This window comes from Martes martes (assembly GCF_963455335.1).
Source record: "Martes martes genome assembly, chromosome: 17".
Classification (NCBI taxonomy): Eukaryota; Metazoa; Chordata; class Mammalia; order Carnivora; family Mustelidae; genus Martes; species Martes martes.
In genome coordinates, this window is record NC_137905.1 from 46597501 (window position 1) to 46617147 (window position 19647).

The 19647-nt window shown below is 54.1% G+C and overlaps 2 protein-coding genes across 2 annotated transcripts; one reads left to right on the forward strand and one right to left on the reverse strand.

Annotated features, from left to right (window-relative positions):
- The first annotated feature begins 4717 nt into the window (after window positions 1–4717).
- Window positions 4718–9284, forward strand: TMEM91 (transmembrane protein 91). The gene is made up of 4 exons (XM_080828062.1): window positions 4718–4878; window positions 5849–6087; window positions 8310–8459; window positions 8973–9284. Exons 1-4 carry the CDS (start codon window positions 4866–4868, stop codon window positions 9129–9131), a joined length of 561 nt encoding a protein of 186 aa, XP_080684188.1. The 5' UTR covers window positions 4718–4865; the 3' UTR covers window positions 9132–9284.
- Window positions 9285–9935: 651 nt separating this feature from the next.
- EXOSC5 (exosome component 5) lies at window positions 9936–19611 on the reverse strand. The gene is made up of 6 exons (XM_080828063.1): window positions 19314–19611; window positions 15048–15161; window positions 14441–14562; window positions 13111–13251; window positions 11897–11986; window positions 9936–11185 (listed from the first exon to the last, which is right to left on the reverse strand). Exons 1-6 carry the CDS (start codon window positions 19447–19449, stop codon window positions 11093–11095), a joined length of 696 nt encoding a protein of 231 aa, XP_080684189.1. The 5' UTR covers window positions 19450–19611; the 3' UTR covers window positions 9936–11092.
- Window positions 19612–19647: the final 36 nt, after the last annotated feature.

A 19647-nucleotide genomic window follows, 5' to 3' on the forward strand; every position in this document is an offset into this window, starting at 1 on the left:
GGGACTCCATCCCGGAGCCCTGGGATCATGACCTGAGCTGAAGGCAGATGCTTAACCGACAGAGCCCCCCCAGGTGTCCCAATGTTTGGTTTTTTTTTTTTAAGATTTTATTTATTTATTTGACAGAGAGAGATCACAAGTAGGCAGAGAGGCAGGCAGAAAGAGAGAGGGGGAAACAGGCTCCCCACTGAGCAGAGAACCTGTTGCAGGGCTTGATCCCAGGACCCTGAGATCATGACCTGAGCCGAAGGCAGAGGCTTAACCCACTGAGTCCCCCAGGTGCCCCCTGCTTGCTATTATTGTTGGGTTTCATTGTTGGTGGTGGTGTTACTGAAATGGAATATTTCACATCTCTTTTTTTTTTTTACAAGGATATTTTACATATTTTTTTCAAGAAGCAAACTGAATATTTAACTACTTGGTATTTTTAAATTTTTTTTAAAGATTTTATTTATTTATTTGACAGACAGAGATCACAAGTAGGCAGAGAGGCAGGCAGAGAGAGAGGAGGAAGCAGGCTCTCCACTGAGCAGAGAGCCCGATGCGGGGCTCGATCCCAGGACCCCGAGACCATGACCCGAGCTGAAGGCAGAGGCCTTAACCCACTGAGCCACCCAGGCGCCCCGGTATTTTTAAATTTTAAAAGAACTGTGGTAAAAGATATATAACATAGGTGTTATGTTTCAGCCATTTTTAAGTGTACAGATCAGTGACATTAAGTCCATTCACATAAATGTGCAACCAATCTCTAGAACTCTTTTCATCTTGCAAAACTGAAACTCTGTACCCATAAAAGAAAAATGTCCCTGGGGCCCCCCGGGTGGCTCAGACAGTTAAGCAACCGACTCCTGGTTTCAGCTCAGGTAACGATCTCAGGGGCATGGGCTCCACACTAGATTTTCTGTCTCCCTCTTCCTCTGCCCCTCCCACCCCCCACTGCTGCTCCCTCTCTCCCTGTCTAAAGATAAATAAACAAATAAATAAAAATAAAAAACAACATCCCAAGATGATGCTTTCTGATGGTTGCTAGAGGGAAGGGGAGAGGGGATGGGCAAGCTGTGTGAAGGGAAGTGGGAGGAGGAGGCTTTCAGCTGTAGCATGAAGGAGTCAGAGATGGAACGTGCAGAATAGGGAGTATGGTCGGTGATATTGTAATGGCACGTGTAGGGTGACAGATGGTAGTGACACCTGTAGTGAGCATAGCATAAAGTTTAGGGCACTTGGGTCACTATGTTAATACCTGAAACTAATGTAACACTGTGTGTCAACTATACTTAAAAAACAAACAAACAAACAAACATTAAACTAAAAACAGACAGGGGTGCCTGGCTGTCTCAGTGGAGCTTGTGACTCTGGATCTCAACATCATGCCTTGAAGCCCCACGTTGGGCTTACTTAAAAATAAATAGGGGCGCCTGGGTGACTCAGTGGGTTAAAGCCTCTGCCTTCAGCTCGGGTCATGATCCCAGAGTCCTGGGATTGAGCCCCGCATCAGGCTCTCTGCTCAGTGGGGAGCCTGCTTCCTCCTTGTTCTCTCTCTGCCTGCCTCTCTGCCTACTTGTGATCTCTCTCTGTCAAATAAATAAATAAAATCTTTTAAAAATATAAATAAATAAAATATAGACAAACAAACAAACACACAAGCTATAAACAAAAACCAACACCCCACCCCCATCTTTCCAGTCCTGGCAACGGCCATTCTGCTTTCTGTCTCTATTCCTACAACTGTCTGGATGCCTTTCAGGGGTAGAATGGTTCAGCTGTCCTTTTATAATGTCCTCAAGGTAGTCCATATTATCGCATGCATCACAATTTTCTCCTTTTTTGTTTTAATTAATAGGCTTAACCCACTGAGCCACCCAGACACCCCTATTTAATTAATTTTTTTAAAGGAGTTTCCATGCCCACCATGGGGCTTGAACTCACAACCCTGAGATCAAGAGTCGCTCACTTTACTGACTGAGCTGGCCGGGCACCCCTGAATTTTCTTCCTCCTTTTTTTTTCCCCCAAAGATTTTATTTATTTATTTGACAGAGAGAGAGATCACAAGTAGGCAGAGAGGCAGGCAGCAAGAGAGAGAGAAAGAGCGAGCACAGGAAGCAGACTCCTGCCGAGCAGAGAGTCCGATGCGGGGCTTGATCCTAGGACCCTGGGATCATGACTTGAGCCGAAAGCAGAGGCTTTAACCTACTAAGCCACCCAGGCGCCCCTTCTTCCTCCTTTTTAAGGCTGAATTATAAATAGATACCCCATTTTCTTCATCCAGACACCTGCTGATGAACCCCAGGATTGCTTCCATCTTTCTGGCTATGGTGAACAATGTTGCTATGAACATGGACCTCTTCAAGACCCTGCTTTCAGTTCTTCAGGGTAAGTACCCAGAAGTAGAACTGCTGGCTCATATGGTAACTCTGTTTCTAATTTTCGGAGGAACTGCCATACTGTTTTCCATAGCAACTGTAGGTATTGTTTTAGATCTTGCTTTTTTCCCCTCAGTGATACATCTTAGAAAGTTCCCCAGGTCAGTCTGTAGAGAGCCAACTCTTTGCTTGTTTTTTTTTTTGTTTGTTTGTTTGTTTTTTAAGGTGTTCTGAAGTATAATCTCGATACAGAAAAGGACATAAATCATAAGTGATCAATGGGATTAAATTCCCGAAACTGAACACACCTGATAGTCACAAGTGAACTCAAGAGAAGAACATGACCTTTCCCCAGAGTGCCCCCAAGGCCCGAGGGTAACTACTCACTGGGCCTCTACCAACACGGCTTAATTTTGCCCGCTTTTGAATTTTATATAAATGAAATCACACCATTTAAGTATTGTTTTGTGTCTCCCATCTTTTGCTCAGCATTTCAGTTGTGTGCCTCATCCACGCTGTTGCACGAGGCTGTAGATCTTTCCTTTTCTTTGCTGCGTAGTTTCCTTGGTGTGAAGATGCTACAACTTATTTACCCCATCCATCGCAGGAAATCTGCTTTGTGGTGGACATACATTCACGTCTGGTTGGAGTGGAATTTCTGGGCCGTAGGATATGCCAAGTGATAGTAGAGAGTGCTCCAAGATTTGGTGGAAAACAGGCTGGTGGGAATTCACGCTCCCCCGCCCCCATTTCCTACAAATATGTATTGAAGGGCGACTTTGTGCCAGGCACTGTTCTAGGCCCTGAGGCACAGCAGCGAACAAAGGCGATCAGATCAAATCCCAGCCCTCCTGAAGCTGATACTGATGGGGGAGAGGATTCACACTACCAACGACAGAAATATGGAATATGTTTTGTAGTGATAAGCTGTATGAAAAAAAGAACCAGAGCCAAGTTAAGGAGCTAGTGACAGGTTATCTCTCCCAGATAAAGCAACCTGGCTCCAGGTCCCTCTCGTCTGCCCTCCGGTGGGTCTCCCCGCCTGTCGTCTGCCAGAAACCCTGGCTGAGCCAAGTGCACTTGCAGACACCATCTGCTCTCCCCAGGAGTGGGGCCCGTGCCAACTCCAGCGTCTGGACTCTTGGCACGGAGCCCTGGAGCCCTGGAGCCCCGGAGCAAGGGAACTCTGGCCAGCCCCACATCAGGAGGGGAATCCTCCAGTTTGGCTGACTGGGATGGGTGAGATGGAGGGCCTCTGGGAGGGAGAAGCCTGTGCAAGCCTGGTGGGCTCCCTGAGCGAGAGGGTGAGGAGGGTCCCTAATCAGACTGATGCAGCCAGCAGTGAATAATGATATTCACAAACATCATCAAATATATTTCAGGCGCCTGCCTTGCCAGGCTTCAGGGAATGTGGAACATTGGTTATTGCTCTGTGTATGTGATCACATCTACATCCAAGAGGCAGGGAGTGTGGCGCCCATTTGACAGATGAAAGAGGGTTCAGAGAGGTGATGCCATTATCCAGAGGGAGGGCCTGTGTGATCCAAACACTGACTGATGACCGCAGCTCGTACCACCTGTACCCAGCACATAACCCTATCCCCGGTCCACTCCCTCCTCCGCCTCGGAAGTTCCCACCCCACCTTCTGCCCCCGCCCCCCCCTCCCGCTCCTGCCTCCTCCCCTTCCCTCGAGCCAGCAACGAATGCAGCCCTGGGGGGCAATCTGCCGGTCTTAGCACCAGTCGTTTACCTCGGGCAAGCGAGCACACGCCTCTGAACCTCACTTTAACTGTGAAACAGAGACAGAAAGAGAGCTACCGAGAAGAATCGATGCGATGGTGACTTTAGAGCGTCTCAGGCAGCGGCCAGGGGTCCGGGCTTAGTCCGCGCTCAGTGAACCCGCGGCGTGCGCCCCGGCAAGTCCCCGGCCTCTCTGCGCCCGTTCCCCCGCTGCGAGCCACACAGGACAGTGCATGACGGGGCCTCTTCGGCAGTGCTGAGGAATCGTGTGCGTGCCCATGCACAGCGCCCAGACCACTGCACCCAGTTAGCCGCCGTTGCTGTTATTAGTATTGGGCAAGCAGAGTGGCGGGTGTGGAGGCGGGGCCGAGCCAGGAAGGCCCTGGAGAATCGGGGGCGCCCCCTCTTCCGCCCCGTTGCTCTTGGGCCTGAGCTGGGGTGGGGGGACGGCCAGGGTCCGCCGTCCTCGGAGCCCCACACTGGCTCCCGCACACCTGGGGTAGCAGGGTTTCAGCGCTGGGCACTGACGTCGGCCTTCAAGGCCCCCTCCCCGGCCGCGGCGGAGGGCGGAGCCGGGAGCCCGCCGCCCCGCCCCCATCCCCGCCCCCGCGCGCTGCGGGCCTGGGGCGTGGAGAGGGGAGCTCAGCGGAAAAGCGGACCCCGCGCCCCCAAGCCCGGGGTCCCGGGGAGCTGAGTTCCGTGTCACCTGCGGGCCGCAGGGTCGGGGCGGGTGTCGGTGCAGGGGCCCAGGAAGTCCCGACATATGGCCGTGGGCGGTGAGTGAGGGGCACAGGTGGGCGGTGAGTGAGGGGCACAGGTGGGCGGCACGGCCCCTCCACTGGCTCCTAGTGTTGGGGATGCGGAGGCAAACCCTTGGTGAGGAGATCGGCTCCAGCCACGTTTGGAATGAGGGCGGGAGGCTTGGGAGGCCCCACGGGAAGGGGGGGATCGTGGGGTGGCAACATTCTTTGTGGTTGAGCATGTGTGAGTGTGGTGGGTTGGGGCTGTTATGGGGGAATGGTGCAGAGGTGGGTTCTGGTAAAGCAGGAGGCGTAGGGGAGCTGGTGGGGGTGCAGGCAGTTGTGTACCGGGGTGGATGTGGGTGGGGAAGGGGAGGGATGCGTAGACCGGGTGTTTGGGGCAGGTGTGCAAGGGAAGTAAGTGATGGGAACAAGGGAGTGTCTGGAGTGGATTCGTGGGAAGCCTGTTCTTATGTGTGCAAATAGGGGATCTGATGCTGGGGGGATTCGGGGTGTGCAAGAAGTCATTCAGAATGAGTGTGTAAGAAGGTTGGGGCTCGAGAAGGGTATTTAATGGGAGCTGATGTTGTTCATGGCAAGTGTGCAAGGAGCCCTTTGGGAAATGAGTGCCTGGAGGTGGGGGTTGGGCTTGCCTGGTTGAGTGTGTGCAGCCGTGGACGTGGGTATTCAGGGTGCAGACTTGACACAGGGGATGTGTAGTACATGGGGCAAGTAAGTGTGCAAGGTGTGGTTTGGAATAAGTGCGCTACAGGTATGTGGTTTTGCCTCAGGAGACAGAATCCCAGAATTGAATGTCTGGACCCTGCGAACTCTCTTCACAGCTTGGCCCTCTTTTATTCTGTGGGCCTCAGTTTTAGTCTCTGGCAAACGAGTCTGAGGGTCAGTGAACTAACTAGCCTCTGCCAGCAATCTCTCTAGAGTCAGGAGTCAGGGGAAAGATGGTGAGACTTTTAGAACACGTCTTTTTTCTTTCCTCTACCTCCAGGAAACCCGTCCGGGAGCCTCTCCCCAGCCATGGACAGCCCCAGTCTTCGAGAGCTCCAACAGCCTCTGCTGGCGGGTGTGGGCTGTGGGCCCCCCATCCAGAAGCCTGGGGAACCTCAGCTGGGGCCTCCCTTTCGAGAGACAGCCTTTGCGGAGTCCCTGGGGGGTTGGCACTTCCTACCGCCACCTCTTCCTTCTGTGAGCGCTGGTCTTGGGGAGCTGGGAACCCCTGACTTGGAGGTAGGAGCAACAGGCCTTAGTGGGATCTGGGGGAAGGGGCTGGAGGTGAGTGAACGGGGCTTTAGTGAACCCCAGGTCGGTTGGAGGCTGGGGTATCTACCTTCAGCCTGGAGTCTCACTTCCCAACTGTGTGGGGACTTCCTAGATGTCCAGTGGTGGTTTTGCCTGTTCTGTGCCTCCCCTGGTTTCTTCACTCTGTTCTCTCCAGATTTGTCACTCATCTTTCTTCCCGCACGTTTGGCTTTCTGTCTTCCCTCTGATTTCTGGCTCCTCTGTTCTCTGTCTTTCCACCTCTCTCTGTGTTGCTCCTTTTTTTTTCCTTCCAAGTTATTGTGTTAACTTGTATAATTTCTTGTTCCTTGCATACACTGTGAAGTTTGTCATACTTATGTATTTATTTATTTATTTATTTTATTTTTTTTTTTAATGTATTTATTTTTTAAAAAGATTCTAAGTAATCTCTACACCCAGCGTGGGGCTCGAACTCACGACCCCGAGATCAAGAGTTGCACGCTCCACGGACTGAGGCGGCCAAACTCCCCCCACTCGTCTTTTATTTCTTACACGTGGTTTTCCGGTTACTATTCCTGCATAAAAAATCACCCCAAAACTCAGTTGCTTAAAACAGCAACAATCATTATGGCTCATGGTTTCCACGGGGCAGGAATTTGGGAGGGCCTGGGTTGGGCGGTTCTGCCTCAGGGTCTTTCATGAGGTTTTGGTCAGCCGGTGGCTGAAGCTGGAACAGTCCGGGGCTAAAGGAGCTGGGGGCTGGGTGGGTGTCTTTCTCTTAATGTAGTCTTGGGGCTTCTGCCTGAGGCTCCCCTCACGGGCTGGTTTGGGCCTCCTCACAACATGGCAGCTGCAGCCTGGTCCGCGTCCTTCTGTCCCTCCAGCCTCCAGCACGAGTGCTTTGGCGAGGCAGAAACTGCCTCACCTTTTCTGACTTATGCTCGGAAGTCATGTGGCATTACTTCCACCACATTCTACCAATTATGAGTGAGTCACAGCCTGCCCAGACTCAGGGAGAGGGGACACAGACCTCACCCCTTGGTGGCAAGAGTATATCAGTCACACTGTGAGAGGGGCATGTGGGATGAGAGATGGTCGTGGCCATTTTTGGAAACACCGTCTGCCACAGCGAGACAGTTAGGGTCACTCTGACATCGTTCTGTGTCTGATAATTCCATTCTTTGAAGATTTGGAGGGAGGGCCTTATTATTTCTGGCCTTTTAGGGTTTCTTGTGTGCCGGGTTATCTTTGGACTGTATGCTGGTCATCACAGTTGAAAAGCTATTTTTAGGAAAAATTGTTGTGAGGCCTAGACTGAAGGTACGTACCTTTCTCCGAGAGGAGTTCGTTTGCTTGCCAGTTGCCTGTGGGCACTACCAGTAGTTAGAGATCACTTTTCTTCTAGTTCACGGTTGGGTTGAGAAGTTATTTTTCTGGGATTGGCAGTTGGCTTCAGGGCAAAAGAGGCCTTTTCTGTTTGTTTGACCTCTCTGCTAACTTGGATTTTAATTGCAGTTTGGGCCTTATAAGAATTGCTTAAAATCTTATGAGCTGTCTAATGCAAGATTAAAAAAATTTTTTTAAAATCTAGAATTAGTTTTGAGCTGGTAGGTTTTTCCTAGTAATGTAGGCCCCCAGAGCCCTCTCTCTTGGACTCCAACTTTTTGCCAGTTCCTGTCCCTGTTGGTGTCTGCCTCCACTTTTTTTTTTTTTTAAGATTTTATTCATTTATTTGACAGAGAGAGAGAGAGAGAGAGAGATATCACAAGTAGGCAGAGAGGCAGGCAGAAAGAGAGGGGGAAGCAGGCCCCTTGCCGAGCAGAGAGCCCGATGTGGGACTTGATCCCAGGAACCAGAGATCATGACCTGAGGTGAAGGCAGAGGCTCAACCCACTGAGCCACCCAGGCACCCCATCTGCCTCCACTCATAACTCTGAAATTGTACTACCATGATGGGACCTGTGAAGTCTTTGAAATTGAACATAAAACTTTGGGTGTGGATGGGTGTTCTTCTCTGGAGAGAGGATATACAGCTTCCTCTCAAGGGGACCGAGGCTGTAGAAAGTTAAGAGCCTATCTCCTGGAATGTTTTCTTCTTTTTGGTGTTTCTGGGGAGGCCCTGGTATTGGTCTTTGGGGGTAACGGGGAGCAGAGTGGTGGGGCAGGGAAGGTGGGTGGAGAAACCCACTCAGGCCCTTTCCTACCCACAGGACCCATCATCCAGCGACAGTGACTCTGACTGGGACAGGGGCAGCCTTCTCTCCCCGCTTCTACCCCACGACCACCTCGGGCTGGCTGTCTTCTCCATGCTCTGCTGTTTCTGGCCTGTGGGCATCGCAGCCTTCTGCCTGGCCCAGAAGGTCAGTCTGTGTGTAGGGCTGGATCTAAGGGGAAAGTGTATTCAGAACAAAACAGAAGTGCTATGCGTTGGTGGGGGGCAAAAGTGGAGAGAAGGACCTGCATAGGAACATGGAAAGGTCAAACAAGTGTTTCAGAGTGGAAGCCCAGAGCGGTGGTTAGGAACCTGGGCTCAAATTCCTAGGCCTGACACACTCTGTTAAGACTTTTGGGCAAACCACTTAACTTCCTGGGCCTCATTTTCCTCACCTGTAAAACGGGAATAATCCCTACCTCTGGGTCATCGTGAGGTTCAGATGAGTTCGAACGGTGGCACCAAGTGACAGAGGTCTATTTTTATTAGACACCTGGGCACCCCTGTGCCTGGCCCACAGTGGCTGCTCCCTGTTTTTGGAATCTCTGAATGAGCCTGTGGGCGTGCCGGTGGGGGCGGGTCCAGGGCAAGGGTCTGGGGCTGCGGGCAGCAGGGTGGGAAGAGGGGATGCCTGAGTCACCGCTGCCCAACGCCTCCACAGACCAACAAGGCTTGGGCCAAGGGGGATGTCCAGGGGGCAGGGGCTGCCTCCCGCCGCGCCTTCCTGCTGGGGGTCCTCGCCGTCGGGCTGGGTGTGTGCACATATGCGGCCGCCTTGGTGACCCTGGCCGCCTACCTGGCCTCCCGAGAGCCGCCCTAGTTGCCCCTGCCGCCCCCACTGTGAATCAGCGGCCGGGACCCGGGCGCGCCGCTGGCAACGTGGAGAATCCGGGTGGATGAGGCGGCAGCAGCGGCAGAACCCTCCTTCCTGGCCACCGCAGCGTGAGATTAAACTCCAGACGCTCTCGCAGCCAAACCTCTGTGTGTGTGTGTATTGGGGGGGTGGGGGAAGGAGGGAGCTCGGGGAGACCAGGAAGGGACACGCGGCCAGTGATGACAGGCTATCCCCAGAGAACTTGGAGCTGGAAAAGGGCGAATCCGTGGGGCACAAGGTTCCCAAATTGCAGAATGTTCTTGCACTGTGGCCTGTGGAGAATTACCCCAGGTTCCAAGGGTTTACTTCCCCTTAGCTCTGCAACCTTGGCCCAAGTGACTTCTCTTTGAACCTTATATTTTCCCTTCTCCAAAATGGGACTTTCTCCATCCCTGGGGAGGACCAGATGGATTACACCTGTAAAGGGCAGTATCCCTCTGAGCTCTTCCCACGGCTGGTGGCAGAAACCGGACTAGGGCTCAGATGAAATGAGCAGTCTGGTCTCTCCATCTCTTGGCCCTCCTTTCCTGTTGGCCTCATTCTGTGGAGGCTTCTGGGGGAGAAAGGTGGCCCCAGGAGCTGAGGTACCCCATGGGAATCAGACGGCTGGCCGGAGACCAGGAAGGCTGGAGCTTTAAGGTACTGGGGTGCTAGCCCCCCACAGACGGACCCTGAGCACTCCCCAGAGGCACAGGAGTGCTCACAGAGCGGGCCTGAGAGATAACTGAGTAATGGCGTGACAGGCAGCTTAGCTCTCTCAATGTTTAATGCCACTCCAGCGGGTCTTAACTAGAAGAAAACACTTTCTCACTGGGTGTTCTCCTGAGTCTCACGGAGCAGAGTTTCGAGCTCAAGACTCTGATGCTTCTCCTTCTTGGTTACCGGGGACGAAAATGACACAGGTTCCAAGGGGCAATTGTGGGAACTGTGTGAACTAGTTCAAGCACGTGAAGCACGCAGCAGAGGGCCCACCAGACATATAATTTTCACCGTAAACCCCCAAATGTCAGTGCCCCACAGAACCTGGTGACCACGTGGCCCAGCTGTGGGACGGTTACTCCTCAGGCGATGTGCTCATGCTTTTGGCTCCTTCCCGCTAAATACAGGGGTGGGGGACCCAGTGGTCAAAGGGCAACTAACCCCCCCCATATTTCCATACACCCTGGAGGGTGCTACCACCTGGTGAGAAGAAATGGGCCTCAGCCACTTCCGGTTACAAGTGGGGAACGGCAGTCAGGACTGTGCTGGTGTCTCCCCAGACTCCAAGGTTGAGGCCACCCTGCCCCATTACGGACTAGCTGGTGACACGGGGCAGCTCACTGGCTTCTGAGCTGGTTTCTTTGGGTTAGGACAGGGATGCCAAGACCCACAAGGCCTCACCACCATGCCTGTTCTGTCCCTGACCCATCTCGCTGCTCCAGCCACCATCACGGAGCCCCATGGGAGCCTTGCTGGTGCTGCACGTCCTGCAGGCCTCCTCCTGGGACTTCCTTTAGACGCACCCCCCACCCCCGCAGATGTCCTCCCCAAACCCCTCCTCCCTGCTTTTTGCTTCCTTCTTGGCGTTCACCACCATCCGACCAACACCGATTTTCTTTCCCCTTCACCCCACTGCTCCTTGAACCCGGGACCTGGGAGGGGCCACCATTCACCCTGGAGCCTTGCACCCAGCGGGACTACACACAGCGAGTGCCCCACAGGTATCTGTTGGACTGGCAGGTGGGGAAGGGAGGGGTTCCCAGGTCAGAAATGCTTTCCTGGGGGCCGGGGTGGGTCCATGCCCCAAGGCCCACAAGCTCATCCGGGCGCACAGGGACTGAAAGGCGAGGCCGGCTGCTGGTTTATTTTCCACGGAGGTAGTGGGTGGCGGCGCCGGTGGTGGGAAGGGCGCCCTGCCCTGGCTTGTCTCAGCTCTTGGAGTAACGCCTCTGCAGCGATTCCCGGTAGAAGCGGAAGACGTGTTGCGAGGCAGCCTGGGCCGCAGCCAGGCACTGCTGGAGCTGGAGGCGGGGAGAGAGCTGGTGGTACTGGGGCCTCCCTGCTCCCGCACCCCCCCCCCCGCCACTGACCCCACAGCCTGCCCTGACCCAGGCTGTTTCCCGGAGCCCCCAGACCTCCTGCTTCCCCTGCAGTGAGGCAAGTGGCCAGGGGAATGTTTCCAAGGCCTTTCTTTCTTCCCCACTTGGTGGGCTCTGAGAGGCGGAACTGAGAAAAAGGGGAGGGCTTCAGGGGTCCAATTCTGGTAGTTCTGGGAGCGTGGACAGGTGGGATCAGGCATCTTGACCCCTGCGAGAGGCCTCAGCCTGGCCCAGCTCCAGCTGGAGATATAGAATTTCTGAGCCACCGGCCCTGTGATGCCAGATCATCTTGGAAGCTGTGGAATCTGGGACGCACCACACATTCCTAGGCTCACAGGAGGAACAGGTTGAAGTGGTCTGGGAGAGCAGAGCGCCGGGATTCTGGAAGCGCTCGGCTCTGAGCAGGAGATGCCTCACCTCCCGATCTCAACCTGAGCGCTCTCCTCCTCTGCTCTCGTGACTGGGGCTTCCCTTTCAAATTCCCACAAGGGTTTCTGTGCCTACAACGTTTGAAAATGCCTTCTACATACAGAAGGGATATAAGAAAGGGGCTCTCCCTCCATCTCCCAGGGTCCCGACAAGACCTCACATCCAGGAGGGAGGGATCTGGTCACCCCATCTCCACCTCAGTACCTCAGCATCGGAGTAGAGCCCCTTGGTGGTGGACATCAGCAGCTTCCGTTCCACACTGTCGAGCGCCAAGGTCAGGACAGCCCGGGCCTCCTAGGGATGAGGGGTAGGATGCCTAGACTCTTGCATCGGGCAGTCTCAGCGGGTCCCAAGGAGGGGACCTGCCCCTCCCCCAGCCCGCAGTCTCTAGGGTAGCAGGTGTAGGTGTTTTGTCTGTGCACCACCTGCTTCCCAAGGCAGTGCCCTTGGGCCTTCCTTCTGTGGAACTGCTTCCCACCCCCCGATGTCACCTGCATGTTTCCTACAGGGGCTTCCAATGGGGGGGCAGCTGCACAGCCAGTCATCAGCGGGTACTTCTCGGCCCCCTGCTCCCCTTCCCGCCTCTGTCCCACCAGGGCTGGAGGCTGGCAGACTGTTTCCCACACTCCCCGGACTCTCCTGGTTAGGTGCTCCCGATAATCTGAGGGAGAGGCCAAGGGAGGGAGGGCTTCGTCCTGTCCTCACAGGACAGAAGCAGGGGCTGTGGCAGTTACTGCAGTAGCCGTGGAGGCTGGTGGGGAGGGGGCTGTCTCCAGACTTCCACTGCCAGGGCCAAGCCAGGACACCTTGTGTGCGCCCAGACCCGACTGTTGACAGCATCTCCCAACAGCGCAGAGGGCGAGCGCCCTATGGGCCGCTAGTCTCTGGGTATGGCCCCCTCGGCTCTTCCAACAAGATCCTAACCCATTTCCTGCAGGAAATTCTCTGTCTGAAATACTTCAGGTGGGTTTGGCTTTCCTGATGGGACGCGCCCATCACAGTACAGGGTGAGTATCTGGGAAGAGCCAGAGCCCTGGGTGCTGTGAACTTGAGCTGCTGAGGAAAGCATGGAGTTCTAGGGGCTGGTCCCAGTCTTGGGCAAGGTGCTGGCTAGTGAATGGAACAGAACAGAACCAACATGCGTAAGACTGCAGAGAATGAGAAGCCAGATGAGGAAATCCTTATGGTGTTTGAGACCCTGGCTCCAGCCGGACCTCTGTTCTGAGCGTTGTACTGAAGGTCAGTATATTCCCTTTCCACTTAAGTGGGTCTGAGCTGGGGTTCTAGCACCTGTGCTGATGAACAGACCAGGGCTTGCCAACCGGGACCAACGTGATAGGAGGCCAAGTGCTTCAGGGAAGTGAGGCCGAGAGGAGTGTCTGCTCACAGCTATTCATCACCCTGGTCTTCAGACCTACCTTTTCTTGTTTGGCTGTGGGATCCAGCACAAGGGTCCCGTCCGCGTTCAGAGCGCAGGTGACACCACAGAAGAGGGCCCGCATGGGCACCCCCGCATCCACCAATGCCATACAGGCAGCGTTCAGGCAACAGGCCAGCAGCTGGGTGCCACAGGGCGGGGTTAAGAAGCATTCCTGCGATGGGGCTGGCCTGCAGAGCACCCTGCCAGTGCTTGTGGCCGATTCCACTGACTGATCACAGGGAGGCAGCAGGGCACAGTGCTTCTAAGGGGTTTTGGGACCAAGCAGCCTTGGTCTCCTGACCTGCTCTTGGCACCTCTGAGTTGTGGGAGCTTGAGCAAGTGGCTTACTCTCTCTGAGCCTCAATCAGGGGTCCTAATGATACTCAACAGATTTGTCCTGAAGCACGTGCCAAGCACCTTCAGGAAACTGAAGGTGGGAGGGGAGGAACCTCCCACGATCACATGGGGAGGTAGTGGAAGGGCCAGGCCTGAAGCCTGGGGACCTGGAGGTAGCCACCACCAGGTGACAGAGGGAGGAGCAGTCATCTTTATCGGAGAGGAGTGGCTGTAGCATGGAGGAGGCAAGCTCCGGCCAGGAGCCAGACAGCCAGTCCTGCCTCAGTTTCCTCTAGGCTCTGTCCCCAGCCCCATCACAGTGGCTAAGGGTCCAGCTTCACGGTCAGTCAGTCCCAGCTCCGCCACTGTCCCTCTATTACTTCCCTTCTGGGAAGCCCCTCTAGAAATGCCTAATTCTGGTCCTTGGCCCTAACCTCTCACCAAACAGGGACCTTTCTAGGCCAGGCTAATGACCTAACTACTCTGCCTGCTCAGGACGGCCCTAGCATCGCCCCAGGTCAGAGTGGAGGTCAATGGCACAGGCTCTGCAGGCAGTCAGGCCTGGGCTGCAGTTCTGCCAATGCTGCCTTCCAGCTGTGTGACCCTGGGCAAGTGACGTTCCCTCTCGGGGCCTGCTTCCTCACCTCCAACATGGGAGCACAAGAACACCCATCTGCCAGGAGCCTTTGGGCTCTGGAAGCAGATGGCTTGGGCTCAAAGGAATTGACTTAGCTGTGCCTTAGTTTCCCCATTTGGAACATGGGGATTATAGTGGCACCTGTTCGTTATGCTGTGAGGATTAAGTGAGTTAATACAAGTCAGGCACTCAGAACAGTGCCCGACACGGGGTAAGCGCTCAAGCTGTGTCTGCTGTTCTTCAACAATTGGGTGACTGTCAAGTGTTTTGAGGCCTAAGGGTAACAGAGCAAGGGAGGCCATCAGTGAGCTTCTGGAGGACTTCCTGGAGGCGGCAGCCCTGGGGGAAAGGATACAGAGCCAGCGTCACTGACAACCTGCAGTACCACAGTGATGGAGGTGCGGGGGTGCAGTGTTCCCAAGACCACAGCGTCACACGTGTTCCTGATCAGCCGCTCCCGGCTCTTCTCTGCGACGCCTGGGGAAATCAGGGGTGGGGTGGGGTGGTCAGCCTCTTCCCTTCCATCTGGCTCACCTTCCTCCATGTACCCCACCCAAGCCCTCTGGAAAGGGCCTGCCTGTGTCCGCCAGGGTTGGTGCAGGACCCTGCATGGATGACAGAGGATCCCCAGTGGGAAAGGGGCAGGGCCTGACCGATACCCACTTCACCCCTGCCCCCTCCAGCATTCAGCAAGGGAGCCTCTTGGGGGAGGGAAACCCCAGAGTTGCCTTGTCCCCTGCTGCTGCCCACTCCCATCCCTGTGAACCCAGCCCCAGGAGTGAGGGGACGAGTAACCTGGTGGAACAACAGGTTAGTGGAAAGGAGGGAGATGGAGCCAGGAAAGAGGAGGCAGGACAAAGGCTGGGGGGAGACACCAAGAACTGGGGTTGGGGAGAGAAGGGAGAGAGGACAATGGGGACAGAGGCGAGGAAGAAGCTAGAGATCCTGCTGGGCCCGATTACCAGGCAGCCCGATCTTCGGCCTCAGGATCACCTCCAAGGTGGCCTTGTTGAAGATCTCTTTGCTGACCTTCACCTCGGCTGGCCCGTACACGCCCGCCAGGACCGATGTATCCCCTGGGGAGACAGCAGAGGAGGCCTCAGGCACATCCTGCTTTCCTTGGGGGGGGGGGTCCCAGTGAAGCGTCAAGCCCCTTGTCATTCCCGGTCCAGCCCACCACTTGCCGGCAGTGATTCTCTGAGCATTTGCTGTGCTTCCTTATGTGAAATGGGGATGATAATGGTGCCTCCCTCATGGCATCGTGAGGATTAGGTGAGTTAATGGACGTAAGCCACTGTGGACACTGGCACATGCCCAGCGCATGACCGACTTTAGCTATTGTTGACTTGATCAGGAAGTTCTTCCCATGAGCTAACCTTCCTCCCCCTTGCTGCACTTGGTCTCAACTCCTTCCAAAGCTTCCTCCAACCTGTATTCCCTCAGGCTCACATCCCCCAACTCTGCAGCAGTCGGGACCTCTGAGAAAGTGAGACACAACCTGGGAGTGGTCCCGAGTGGGCATGAATAGCTGCCAGGGAGGTAAGACCTGGGAGTAAAGGCCTGGCTTCTGGGACGCCTGGGGGGCCCAGTTGGCCTTCGGCTCAGGTCATGATCTCAGAGTCCTGGGATCAAGTCCTGCATTGGGCTTCCTGCTCAGCGGGGAGTCTGCTTCTCTCTCTTCCTCTGCCTAGCGCTCCCCCTGCTTGTGCTCTTTCTCTCTTTGTGTGTCAAATAAATAAATAAAATCTCAAAAAAAAAAAAAAAAAAAAGAAGCCTGGCTTCTAGTCCTGTCTGCCTCCTGCTGGCTCTGTAAACTTGGCTGATGGTGCTCACTTCTCCAGGCCTCCGTTTTGCCATCTGCAAAATGAAGGGACTGGACTACACCCGTGGCTTCCAAACTTTTCTCACCGTAAGTCCCAAGAAAAAAATACTTTTCATGGGCAACACTCCAAGCTCATGCAAACGTCTGTATGTGTAAACGGAACCAAGGCCTCACTAAATAACTCTTCTTTTTTTTTTTAAAGATTTATTTACTTATTTGTGGGAAAGTGCACGAGCAGGGGGAGGGGCAGACAGAGGGAGAGGGAGAAGCAGGCTCCTCACTGAGCAGAGAGCCTGATGTGGGGCTCGATCCCAGGACCCTGGGACCATGACCTGAGCCGAAGGCAGAGGCTTAACCCACTGAGCCGTCCAGGCGCCCCTCACTAAATAACTCTTACCGTTGCTGCTGACACACTCTGACGCTTTCTACTTTATTCCAGTTAATTTACTTTTTACTTATTTACTTTTAAGATTTTACCTTTAAATGATCTCCACACCCCACGTGAGGCTCGAATTCACCACCCTGGAATAAAGTCGCACACTCCTTGGACTGACAGAGCCAGCCCGGCGCCCTACTCTATTCCATTAAAAAAAAAAAAGACTACAGAACGCAGCAGTGGTTCTCAACTTGGGCTGCACACTGGAATCACCGGGGAGCGTGAGATGATCCTGACACCCAGCCCCTCCCCCAGGGATCCTAACTCAACTGCTGGGGTGGGGCGCGGGCACTGGGAGCATCCGAGCTCCATGGGTCATTCCAGCGTGCAGCTGGGCCCACAGTCTGCAGTGGGCAACACAGTGGGAGCACAGGCTTCTAAACACAGAACACGGAATCCCCACAGTGGTTACAAATGCCTGGGGCAGGGCGGGGGGGAGGGGTGGCGGGGAGACACATGATGACAGCCTTGGCAGGTGCAAGGTGCATTCTGGGACTCTACCTGTTTAACAACCCGTGGAGGACATAAGCGGGTGGGACACACTCTCCAGCGTCTGCACGGGTCCTGGGGAGTTTTAGAGCACGGGAGGGGCTACCCTCCTCAAATATTTCTGATGTGGAAGAAACTCCAGGCATGTGAATCAAGCAGCAAAGCTAAGTCTCAGAGAGGGCCTGGGAAAGTCCCCAGTATCAGGGCACGTTTCCCGGGTTGGGGAGGAGGAGGCGGCTGCAGGGATTCTCTTCAGCTCCTGGGGAATCTGCCCTCAGAGGGGAACTTAACCACACAGAACGAGATCCACACGGTGGTCTTCATTCATTCACGGTTACTCTGGAGGACCTGCCTGTGGCCCCCATGAACCTAGGCAGACCCTCCCTGTCACCTTCTCACGGACCCTCCCTGTCACCTTCTCTCTTCTCTGGACTCACATCCATCTTCAACTCCTCCCCCGTGTATCTGAGCCCTGTACAGCAAAGCTCCTAAAGACACATTTCTAACTTGCTTTTTCTTCTCCGCCCCCACCGGAGCAGCTTTTGACAGCGTCAGGGATGACATACGCCCAGACCATCCAGCCACAGTTCTGGAGGACGGATGCAGCTGGTGGACCCTTACAACACTTCTCCAGGCCCCAGGTCAGTGGCCTCTCTTGGTTTTCCTCCTACCTTCCTGATCACTCTTCTCCCTTCTCCTAGCTCCTCACAGGTTAGAGGACCAAAGTCGACTTCCTGTGACTTCTTCTCTTTTCCGTCTACGCTCGTTTTCTTGATTTCATCAAGCGATTTCATCCAATGAAATACCATCTATAGTCGGAGAATCCCAAATTGTATGTCCAGATGGGGTCTCTCTTCTGAACTGCAGACTTGTAGGTCCTACTGCCCTTTCCATATGGTCGCTGTGATGTCTACCAGGCCCTGCAAACTTACTGTTCCAAAATAAACTCCTCAGAGTCTCTCAGTACAGCTGATTGGGGTAAAACACCTTGGTGTTATTCTTCTCCTTCTCACACGCCAACACTGAACCATCTGCAGATTTTTATCAGTTTTACTTTCTTTCTTTTTTTTTTTTTTAAGATTTTATTTATTTGACAGAGATCATAAGTAGGCAGAGAAGCAGGCAGAGAGAGAGGAGGAAGCAGGCTCCCTGCTGAGCAGAAAGCCTGATGTGGGGCTCGATCCCAGGATCCTGGGATCATGACCTGAGCCGAAGGCAGAGGCTTTAACCCAGTGAGCCACCAAGGCACCCCATATCAGTTTTACTTTCAATATACACCCCAAATCTCACCATCTCCACTGCTTCTACTCTGGTCTGAGCTACCACCCTCTCCCCTTCTTTCCCCTACCTCTATAGTCAACACCACAGCCAGAGAGAGTCTGTTAAAATATATTCAGATCATGCCACCACTCTGAGCAAAACTTGGGAGCAGTGGCCCACAGCTCATTCACCAGGCCTCAAATGACATGCCATCCCCCTTAGTTCTCCCCAGCCTCCTCATTGCTCCAGCCACGCTGTCTCCAGACTATCCCTCAAACACACCAGGAAGGTCCTTGCTTCAGGGCCTCTGTCCTCGCTGTTCTCCATCCTTGGTATGTTTTTCCTCCTGGAACCTTCAGGTTGCTCCCTTACCTTTACCATCTCATCAAGGCTTTTCCTGACCATCCTGCTGATGGTCAACCCTCTCTGGCAGGCCCTATTTCCCTTCCCTACTATATTTTTCTCCATAGCGTTTTCCTGCATATTTTACTTAGTTATCTTTGGTCTGTCTCCCTGACCAGAACATAAAATATTAGGTCAGGAATTAAAAATTTTTTTTATCAATGTATTCCCAGTGCCCAGAACAGTACTTAGCACAAATACATGTGTGTTCAATGAAGAAACGAATGAAAACAGGTTTTGTACCTGGGTAGAAGATAATACCCCTCATGAGGAAACTGCAGCATTTATGAGGGCAAGCGCTAGGCCTATCTCCAGAGGAATACTTACCTGGGTCAGGGAGTTGAGTCTAATTTGAGATGTATATGGCTAGGGGAAGGGGATATTTACTCAGCAGGTAAGACCTGCCCCAAACTCCATATGAGAGACTCATACGGAGAGAAGTGTATCACGGTCAAAGGGATATTTACCCCACTGGTCGGGAGGAAGGGGGACATCACTCTCAATCTGAAAGTATTTACTTGGGGAGAAGACATGCTACCGTCCAGAGAGTAATGAGGCCGGTAGTGGTCATCTGCCCCTCTTCCAACCGAGTATTTGCCAGGGTGGGGATACCGACTGTCTCTCTTGTGGTCGGGAGGGAGAGATGACATTATTCCGGCATATCCGGTAGTACCTCCCGGGGTAAAAGGAACAGCACCAGTCCAGGAGGGACATTTATCAGCTGGTAGCACTCCCTTCCATGATGCACTGTGACCTTCTAGAACAAATACAACGTGGCGAACCTGGCCCGGGCACTATTTACCTAGGTTAAGTTCTTACCTTGCAGGAAAGAGGCAGAGCCATCAGGCCGAGACAGAAGGTTCTGTTCACAAGCAAAGTGCCGGAGGCTGCAGCTCGGGCCCCGTGGGCGGGACTCTGTCCCGGACTCAGTGCGGATCTTGGCGTCAGCCTGCATGACCCCCTCCACCGCCCCAGAACCCACGTGCAGCCGGGGACTCCCGCTTCCGCCCTAAAGCGCGCGTTTGCGTACAGGTTGCGTATCCACTGCGCACGCGCCGCTCCGGTTGCCAGGACCCGTGCGCGCACGTGGCTCCGCGTTTACTAACAATCTGGCTCCTCCCACTCCCGCCCCGCAAGTCCAGGAATGCCATTG